Source organism: Augochlora pura, chromosome 5 (assembly GCF_028453695.1).
Source record: "Augochlora pura isolate Apur16 chromosome 5, APUR_v2.2.1, whole genome shotgun sequence".
Classification (NCBI taxonomy): domain Eukaryota; kingdom Metazoa; phylum Arthropoda; class Insecta; order Hymenoptera; family Halictidae; genus Augochlora; species Augochlora pura.
This window is the reverse complement of record NC_135776.1, coordinates 17,388,035-17,398,813: the sequence shown is the minus strand read 5'-3', so window position 1 is coordinate 17,398,813 and position 10,779 is coordinate 17,388,035. Positions and strand designations below refer to the sequence as shown.

The 10,779-nt window shown below is 48.5% G+C and overlaps 1 protein-coding gene across 2 annotated transcripts in view; it reads right to left on the bottom strand.

The window, feature by feature from the left end:
• Positions 1-189: 189 nt before the first annotated feature.
• The window catches only part of LOC144469888 (uncharacterized), a 30,685-nt gene continuing 20,095 nt past the window's right edge, over positions 190-10,779 (bottom strand). For both annotated transcript variants that reach the window (XM_078180596.1, XM_078180597.1), the window contains exons 9-10: positions 4,953-10,751; positions 190-4,370 (exon numbers count right to left, since the gene is read on the bottom strand). In XM_078180596.1, the coding sequence (XP_078036722.1) occupies positions 4,201-4,370; positions 4,953-10,751 (5,969 nt within the window). In that variant the 3' untranslated portion in view covers positions 190-4,200. The remainder of the gene's footprint in view (positions 4,371-4,952; positions 10,752-10,779) is intronic.

Here is a 10,779-nt window from a genome sequence, read left to right as displayed (position 1 = left end):
GTATAATGTATATTTATTATATTATCATTTTTGTCATGTAGCACATCGTTATTTCTATAATAATTATAATAATTATCATAATCATAATAATCATAATAATATTAATACAATTAATCGTAGTGATAACAATAGTAATTTATAATCATAATAATTAGAATAAGAATAATCATAATAATAGCAATAATAATAATAATCATAGCACCATGAACACTCCACAGCAAGTTTTTTTTGTTTTTAATTCGTTATTCGAAAAACACGACACACGGATGCGTTTCGAGGAGTGAGAACCGCGAGCCGCACGCGTCAACTGTATACGCTATAAACAATTTACCTCGAAAGACTGCGGATCCTATTTATTCACTATCCGCGAGAGAGGGGATCTCGCGGGAGAAACGAAGAGTACACGTTGTATAACGAGAATGACTAGATGATCCGAACGTAGGAAACGAGATGGTTTTCTGACTAGAACGCACCGCCGCGCGCGTCCGAGATATCGCCGATGGGGTAAACACGTGCTCCGATCCGGGTGGAGATAATCGTGCGCGTCGATCGCGATCAGCGATCCGCGCTCGGTGCTTCACGCTGACCGGTTTTGAATTCGAACTAGAAAAACGCAATGGATCGGGAGACACGTTTACCCCGTGGGAATCCGGAATCGCGGGACACCGCCCGCCGGCGATTCCCTGGCCCTGCTAAGCTGCGGTATATGAAAGTAGGCGTATCGTATGAAAAAATCGTATCACCGTTCTCACGCTCGATAAGCACCGCGAGTTTAGGGGTTCGTACAAGTGTCGAGGCGTACACTTCGTAATTCTCTAGCATTCTTTCATTTATTTTGCGCAATTAACTTTCACTCTAGTTTCTTCTTTTTTATACTTCTCCGTGTCCGTCTCCTGTCTTTGTGTAACACCTGTCGGTATGTCATGTGACTGTGTGTATGTATGTATGTGTGTCAGCGTAGGTGTACCTGTAGGCGTAGGTGTAACGTATAGTTATGTCGGTGTGTGTGTGTTCCGCGTGTACCTGCGTGTATGCTATACGAATATACGTGTATACCTCTTTCCTTACGACCGCCGTCCTTTATCTAAACTGTTTTTTAGTGAAAGCTCGTTTTTTAACATATATACTTTTGCATCTTCGATACTTCCCATTAATTAAATTCGTCCCCCATTTTTACCTAAACCGATAGGCGCGCACCTTACGTTAAACTGTCCATTCCATTCCATTCGATATATCGTTTTCGTTATTCATTTTCGTTTCACGTTTCATTGCGTTCTCACATTTCATTCCATCAATCGTTTTATAGCTTCATTTCATTTATTAGTTTCTTTATTTCTGTTAAATTCAATTTCATAATTTTAACATCCTACCTAAATAGCTGGTCTTTATTACTTGTTAATAAATAATACATAAATACATAGGTACATGCTTTATCGTCGTCATACATTTATGCTCCTAGGTATTTTGCTCCTTTCACGGGCAAAAAGATAATTTACTCCGCGATCGCGAACGGACAACGACGACAATGATAATGACAATGATGAGACAGACAGAGAGAGATAGAGAGAGAGAGAGAGAGAGAGATCTCCCCGATGGCAAGTGACAACAATAACAGCAATAGTACAATAGGAACGACGGGGGGTGGGTGTCTTATCGTCTACGATGATGGTAATGCCAACAAAAGTAACAGGTATAGTAGTTTCATCGATCGTGAACAGTGACCCACGAACAAAAGAGAAATAGTAACAACAATAACAGGCAACGATAACAACGATGATAACGATAACGACAACGATCGTGACAACGGTGGTGATAATGATACAATTATTGACGTTGACGTAATGGATGACGTTGCTTACAGCGATAATTAATCATAAACGATAATTATGGCTCGAGTAATTGAATCGATAAGAAGAAAACTAGAGGTGAAAGCGGTGGTGCTCTTGTCTCGATACAGCCATTCTAGCTCGATTTGTAGATCGTGTTTCGAAAAATGAAACGATTGCGCTGTATTCGAAAGCGTCGAGCTGGCAAATAGTTTAATTATTCGCATGGAAGATTTGTTATTGCCGTTTCTTCTACTACTTGGTTGCTTCGTCTAGCTTCATTCCTCGTAACCGTACGCAACACAATATGCGCACGTTTCTCTTTGAATTTAGTACATTTCTCCTCCGTATGTATTAATATAATTGCTACAATTACCATTAATTACACCGAAAACAATGGGAAACGTGTTTTCTCGGACACGATATTTGTATAATTATATCTGTATACATGTATGTATGTATGCATGTATGTAGTTACGCGTGTATGCACGTTTGCATGTATGTACGTATGCATGTATGTATATATGTATAAGTATGTATGCGTATGTATGTATATATGTATATGTACGTATGTATGCATGTGATCTATACGACATTTACGTATATGTAAGTCCTGCGTTCCAATTTGGATACTTTATCGAAGATACATGCGAGAATAGTAAGTCGCCAACCTAAACCTAACATCATCATCATCGTCGTCATCATCATCATCATCGTCATCATCATCATTATCATCATCATCGTCATCATCATTATCATCATCATCATCCTAGTCATCAGCATTGGTCGTCATCGTCGTCATTGTTATTATCAATATCGTCGTGATCGTCATGGTCATCGTACCAATTATGATAATCATCATCTTTGTTAGAATAGTCGTCGAAGTGATTAGTTGTCGTCGTTGACATCCTTATCCTCATTGGTTTGTCGTCATTACCGTTCGAACGAAAGCGATACCATGGTTTCTTGTTCGACTAGAGATGTCACGGGTTTGCTCGTTACGTTGAAAATTAGTCGCGTAACGGGTAAACACGCGGTCATTTAAGAAGAAGATCAGCCCGACCGTCAGTTTCTGCTCGTCGAGTCCGAACAAGGATACTCTTCTTCTCTTTTATAGGATAGACTAGAGACTCTGACGCGATAAAAGCAGTGAATCGAGTATTTAATGTTTCTTTCTTTCGAAGTATCGGAGCCTACGAGTTTCATGAGATCTCTTTTCGTCGACGTATATGGTGCATATACGTTCCACGAACAAGTAGGTAAACCTCGCATTAGTTTCTCAGGATCGACGCCAGTCGATTACCGCGGGTCTTTGGATTCGACTGTCAATCATAGTGCGCGTTTCAACGTGGCTGAAACTGTTCCTCGTCCTGGATAGGTACTCGATAGGTATTTCGTATGCTGCGAATCAATCGTATTTTACCTCTAAAAAATATCTACAAACGGATCGATGACAGTTCGAAGGGAGCAGGGAGGAGTCGGAGCAAGATCAACTCTGCGATCCGTCGATCTGTGACGCGTGGTTCCTCCGATCGAACCATGAACAGGTTTTCTCTTCCGATAGAACGATCGAACGTGTTGGACCTTGTCCATTGGATGGATATTATCGTACTTCGTTTCGCTCTATCAAAGGCAGCAAAGAACTTTCGGTAAGTTTCATCGGTCAGTTATCATGTCACCTGACAGGTGATAATCTCTGCACGGTTTTACACGTGTCTCGCATTCGGTTTCTGGTTTCTAGTTTCTGTGTAGTGTGTTCGGTTTTCTGTGTAAGGATCACGGCAACCAAGCGTCTCGTCCAACATTTTCTCAGCGCTTATTCTTCTCTATTTACTTCTTTTCTTCTACTTTCCTTCATTTCGCCCCTAATCTTTTACTTTCCGTTTTTCGCTCGGTTCTTTCCTTCCTTTCTCTTCCGTCTCTCGTGTCAATCGTGACTCGTTCCTGTAACGGTAACCACGTTGACCGTTGTTGCGCCAATCGCGAACAGAATACAGAAAACTCAGAAATCATTGACGAAACGTAATAGAACCAGCGGTCGATATATATATATATATATAGCTCTGTTAATCCTTTTTCGCTCAAGTCAAGAGAGAAAAGAGGGTGAAACGAAGGAAAGAGAACAGAAAAATTGAAACGTGTCTGAACGTGGCCTCGGCTCGACGATCATTATAGTCCTGATAGTCATCGACTAATAGAACCGCTAGGGACGGTAAATGTTGGTGGTGACGGTGGTGGTTGGTGATGATTAAGTGTGTGTTTCGCGTCGACTCTATTGTTGTATGGAAACGAGCCCAGAAATCAAAGGTTGGTGGTGTTGTATTCTGGACACCGCTCAGAACTCGACTATCACGGCTGAGCATGCTGCCAATCCCTAGAATTCGAGTCTGTAGGCACTGCAGCTAGTTTCATGGTCCTGGAGATTGATCGTGCATCGGGACGCCGACGGCGAGAGATCGATACGATTCGCAGCGAGGGCTTCCTCGTTGTCGGCCACCCAATAACCCAGAGTGTCGGTGTCGTAGGTGGGTATTATGGTCACTTCTAAGAGACAACAGATCAAATGGACGATCAGATATCGTATCGCATCGTATCATTTTCTACTTGTCGCGAGCTACGTGTAGTAGTATAGGTATAACAGTGCGCAGTGACCTGGAAATCCGCTTTTCACGATTAAAATTCAATTCCTTACCTTTAATCGTTATTAACATTTTGTTTGAGATAATTCTGTGATGATATATCCAAATATAAAATCAAGAAAGTTCAAAGCAAAATTAGAGCTTTTAAATATTAATTATAAAATATTAGAAAACTGATTTTAATATCGGATTTTGTTTATACTAAATGGTACACTTGAATAATTGAATCTAGTTCGAATAATTTTGTAATCTATATATATATAAATAACAATTTTACTAAGCATCAGAGCTTTAATTGCTGGTTAGCTAGTCTTTCAAACGCTAATACATAATCTTGACTCGATAATATTCTAGTTAGTGTCGGGACAATTTCAACGACCTACTGCACTGTAACCTTGAACCTAAACTAATTTTGGTCGCAGAAAATGAATTCCCAAGCCACCGCGTTGCGCGTCGACGCGCGTAGAATCGACCGAGCGAAACCTACCAAGATCCTTGTCTTCCCAAGTCTTCTTGGCTTCCAGCAGCGCGTCGTAGACCTCTCGGCTCGGCTCCGTGCCGCTGAAAACGTAATATCTCGCGCGTACTCTCTTGAAGAAGTCCATAGAAGTGTAATAAGAATTTCCATGATGAGGCACGTAGGTCAGGTCCACGTAAACCGGCTGCACCTTGTTCTTCGAGTCCTTGATCTTCTTCTCGTTCTTGCCAGGACTCTCCGATCGCCGTTTGTTCTTCAGATTCTCGGACATCACCTTCCGTGCCTGTTTCTTCTCCTTCCTCGGAGTGCTAGGGGCACCCTTGTTCGACATCTCGTTGGTACCCATGGGGACCAGCGCGGGCGATGGCAGGCTGAGGGGCTCGCCCCAGTTGTTAATGGCGTCGAAGCGATGCCTCAGATCGGTGACCGGTTCACTCGATTGGTCGGACTGCGCCGTTGCCGTGGTCGTCAGGTTGAACTTGTGCGGTGGTTTCGGCGACGGAAGGCCCAGGGGACTTCCCCAGCCGGCCAGAGGGTCCTTCTTCGAATCCGGTCTGCTTCCGCTTCCAGATTCGCCGCGGGAACGAGATTCGGCGTCCTCAATTCCTTCGGGCCTGTCCGATCCGTCGCGGCGGACGCCGTTGGTGAACATTCCAGACGATACCTCTCTGTCGATGGACTCGAGCGTGTCCTTCATCTCCTTCGACTCCATCAGAGCCTTCTCGAAGTCGAGGTCCGCCTCGTCGACGTACTTCTTCGCGTCCGGTTTCTCCACGTAGCCACCGGCGTACTCCTTCTCGACGGTGAACACTTTGGACGCCGAGTCGCCCGGAATCGGAATAGGGCCGCTAGTTTTTCGTATACCGCTAACGTCCTCTTGGAATGTCTTCATCGCGCTGATCTGGGACGGGACCGCGGGCAACTCGCCGTAGAAGCTGCTGCTCATGGCAGCCGCCGAGAACTCTACCGACGAGCCCCGAGGCTCCGGTGCGCGTTTCCCATGATCCGACTCGGCCGTTAACGAGGAGGCCGAGCCGTCGTCGCCTTCGTCGCTGTCGTCGACGGAGTAGCTTTGCTTCTTCGGGCTGGCCTTGCTGGAATCGGACGACTTCAGGCCACCGATCACGCTGCTGATCGCTGACTCGGCCGTGTCCTTGCTAGGCAAGTATTCGTCCACTTTGACGTCGAGCTTCTCCTTCAGGACGACCATCTCGCCCTTCTCGTTGCTGGTCTCGGTGACCTCTCTGGTCGTGGTTACGACTTCGCCGTCGTCGGACACCGTTTGCGTGGTTGTGATGATAGTTCGGACGATTCTGCTCTCCGGTGTAGATCTACCCGAGGAAAGGTGAGCTTGGACTGCTGCACTCGCACCGCTGACACTAGCGCTTGAAACAGTGCTGCTGGTGAAGGTCGCGGCCGCAGTGCTGACCGCGGCAGCTTCCTTCTGTTCCGCCTGTTTTAGCTCCGTCGCGTGTTTCGCGTCGGGTGTACCTTCGTCGGCAGTTAAATAGTCGTCGGACTTGATGCTGGCTCCGGTCACCTCCTCAGCCTCCTCCTTGGAACTGTCGCTGCGTTCGGCTGTCTCCGTAGCTTTGCCCTTCGGACTCTTGTCGGCGGCCAGCTTCTCCTTGCCGTCTTTGCTGTCCGCTTCTTCGGTCACTACGATCGTCTTCGTCGTGGTTGTCACCGTTTCCACGACTTCCGGTATTCCCCCATCGGCAACGATCTTCCTCAGTCTTTCCAAGTGTTTCTCATCATCCATCTCCTCGTCATCCGAGACGATGATCTCGCGCTTGATCACCTTCGTGATCACCATCGGCTCCTCCTCCTCCTGTTCGAGGACCTCTCTCTTTATGACTTTTTCGACGACATCGGGTTCCTCTGTCTCCGACACCTCTCGCTTAACGACCACTTGCCTGATCACCTCCGGCTCTTGTTCCTCGACTATCTCTCGCTTCACGATCTTCTTAATCGTCACGATCCGGTCGTCGGGGGAAGCCTGCTCGTCCTTCTTCGCTTCGGCGCCGCTGTCTTTGTCCGCCTGTTCCTCCGCGGGACTCTTCGATTCCTCGATCTTGCTTTCCTTCAGCGTCTCGACAGCCTCCGGCGCCGAACTCGCGGAAGAGACGCCCACGCTCGACGACGCTTTGTCGGGCGACACGCGCACCTCGGACGATTTGCTGGCTAGTGTTTTCTCGTCCACCCTTTCGACGGTGGACGCCGTGGGCTCCGAGGTCGAGTCCGGTGTTCCGTCGCGAGTGATATCCGGTGTGGATTTCCCGGACAAGGTGGTGATGTGGGTGGTGCGAATCTCGGTCATTCCGCCGACGAACGCCTTGTGGAACTGGCTCTCGTAATTAACCGGGTAATCGGAGATCGACGTGCGCATCTGCTGCCCATCCTGCGATTCCGGGTACTCCGTTCCCTCGTAACCAACGGAGTAACTCGATTTCGTGGTGTCGCTCGCGAGCTCGTACCGAGACGGAGACTTGTCGCCCTGAGCGTAGTCGTCCTTCTCGTACATGCCGTCGGGCTCGTCGTCGTCTTCATTGTAAATGTCCACGTCGATCACCGAGTCTCGCGACAGCTTCTTCTTCACGATCGTTTCCTCGATTATCTCGAGAATAATGTAGCGAGGCAGGCCCGTCTTCCTCATTATCTCGTACAGTATCTCCTCCGTGATCTTCTTCGCTCTGCGAATGAATTCTTCTTCCAGAAGTTTCTCGATCTCGGTCCTCTTCTCCTCCGAGATCGTGATCTCCTCGTCGATGTGCGGCTCGGATCGAACCGGACTGTCCTGGGTTGATTTATCGGAAGCGATCATGTCGGAGCATACGCTGAGACTTCGCGATCCACCGTCCTTTTGGTATCCGGCCTCCAACATCATCGATCGCGTCGCGTCGCTCATGATCGCTTCGTCCTTGCCCATCTGTCCAGCTCCGTCTTTTTCCTCCTCGTCGAGGCATAACACCTCGTCTCGGTTCATGTTCCATTGAACGATGATCTTGTCTATGATGTCCATCACGACGGTCTGCGGCACCGAGAACGTCTCAACGACGTGCTCTATCAGCGTCCTCGTAATTTTGCGGTGCATCCATACGTGCATCTGGAGCAAGAATTGCTCGATGTCTTCTTTCTTTTGAGTCGTTACTTCGGTTTCGTCCGCCGGTTTCTCGATCTTCTTACCTGCAGAAATGGTAGGGTCGTCCAATTTTGGTGAAACGTCCTTTTTGAACTCTGGTATTTCTGTGCCGATGGTACTGGGTTTACGGGAACCTGCGTCTTTCGAATCCTTCTCCCCCGCCTTGTCTTCATCTTTAAGCCCTTTCACGTCCGCGGCCGGACTCGGAGATTTAGTTGCGGCCGATTTTTCGGCAACGCCTTCCTTCTGATCTCCGTGACGAAGATCCAAGCCCATCGACGGCGTCGCGTCTTTTACGTCCGCTGGTTTCTCCATCGGTTTACCTGCAGAAACGGTAGCTGATTCCTTCTTCAAATCGTCGACGATGTGCGAGTCCTTCTCCGACGATTTTACAACAGTTGCGTCGAGTTTCGGTGAGTCTTCCTTTTTGAATTCGAGTCCTCCTTCGCCGCTGATGCCTTTCGCATCTTTTCCAGTATCTTTATCTCCAGCCTTTCCTTTGTCTTCCTCCAAATGTTTATCGATTACCTGCTTCGCTGTTACAGACAATTCCTCTTCGAATGTGCTGGCGGCTCTGGATCTAGGCGATTCGGGTTTCGGTGATTTCGAGTCTGCAGCTGGACTCGGCGATTTAGCTGCGACCGATTTTGCGTCGCCTTCGCTGGTCTCTTGTTTATCCGAAGCTACGCTGGGAGATCTCGATCCAGCATCCTTCTGATCTCCGTGACGGAGGTCCAAGCCCATCGACGGTGTCGCGTCCTCGCCGGTTTTTACAGCGTCTCCCTTTTTGTCTGTCGTATCCTCGTCGAAGTCTACCACCTCGTCTCTGTTCAAGTGCCACTGGACGACGATCTTGTCTATGATATCCATTACAACGGACTGCGGCACCGCGTACGTCTCAACGACGTCCTCTACCAACGACATCGTGATCTTCCGATGCATCCATACGTGTTTTTGCAGCAAGAAATGCTCGATGTCTTCTTTCTTCTGCATCGATAATTCGAGTTCGTCCGCGGGTTTCTCGGTCTTCTTATCTGCAGAAACGGTGGACGATTCCTTCAGTAGGTCGTCAATTTTTGGTGAACCATCCTTTTTGAATTCCGGTGCTTCTCCACCGACGATGCTTGGCTTCCGTGGAGCAGCGTCTTTCGAATCTTTTTCGGTATCTTTCTCTCCAACCTTCCCTTTGTCTGCCTCCATTTGCTTGTCAATAACTTGCTTCGCAGCTTCGTCTTTAGGCGCTTTGGAGTCTGGGGCCGGGCTCGGTGATTTAGCTTCCTTTGCGACGTCGCCTTCGCTTGTCTCCGAAGCAACGCTGGGAGATTTCGACGGGGCGTCCTTCTGATCTCCGTGACGGAGATCCAAGCCCATCGACGGTGTCGCGTCTTGTACGTCCGCTGGTTTTTCCATCGGTTTACTTGCAGGAATGGTAGCTGATTCTTTCTTCAAATCGTCGACGATGTGCAAGTCCTTTTCCGATGGCTTTACAAAAGCTGCGTCCATTTTCGGTGAGTCTTCCTTTTTGAATTCGTGTGTTGTTTCAACGCCTTTCGCATCTTTTACCGTGTCTTTTTCTCCCGCCTTTCCTTTGTCTTCTTCCACTTGTTTCACCGCAGCAGAAAATTCCTCTTCGTATGTGCTGGCGGCTCTTGATCTCGGCGATTCAGGTTTCGGTGATTTCGAGTCTGCAGCCGGACTCGGCGACTTAGCTTTGGCCTCCTTCTCCACGTCGCTGGTCTCCGAAGCTACGCTGGGAGATCTCGATCCAGCATCCTTATGATCCTCGCGATGGAGATCCAGGCCCGTCGACGGAGCCGCGTCCTCGGCTGCTGCTTCCTTCTTCTCCGCCGTCTTGTCGTCAAAGTCGATTACGGAATCTCTGCTCACCTTCTCCTGGGCGATGATCATGTCAATGATATCCATGACCACGAACTGCGGCACCGAGTACGTCATAACGATCGTCTCTACCACCGACTTCGTAATCTTCCGGTTTATCCACACGTACTTCTCCAGTAAATATTGCTCGATGTCCCGTTTCTTCTGCATCGTTATCGTGACGAGGTCCTCTTCGTGCTCGTCCGCCAGTTTCTCGATCTTTTTACCTGCAACACCGGTCGGCGATTCCTTCTCCAGGTCGTAGACGATTTGCAGCTCCTTCTCGATCAGTTTCATCGAGTCGGCGTCGATTTTAGGCGCGTCTTCCTTCTTGTGTTCGGGTGGCTCTTCCCCACCGATGCTCCTGCGTTTCCGCGCACCTGCGCCTGTGTCTTCTTTCTCATCTGTCTTGTCTTTCTCGTCTACCTTGCCTTTGTCTTTCTCCAGTTGCTCCACGACGGTCTGCTTCTCCGTGGAGACGACACTCTCGGATCGCGATCTGGCGCCAGGTGATTTGACAGCCTCCTCTGGTGATTGCTCGCGCACCTCCGAGCCTGCATCGCTGAGTGCTTTCTCGCTGGGTGCTTTCGAGTCTCCGGCGGGACTCGGGGACTTAGCTTTGACCTCCTTCTCGATCTCGGCGTCCTTCGACTCTGGTTTATCCAGTGCCACGCTGGGAGATCTCGACTTGTCCGTTGGTACTTCTGCGTCTCCGGGACTACCTGGACTGGCCTTCTCGTCTGCTGCGGACAGTTGCTCGCTGGCGACGCTGGGGGACCTCGTTCTTCCGGCTGCAAGTTCAAGATCTTTAGCGAGTTC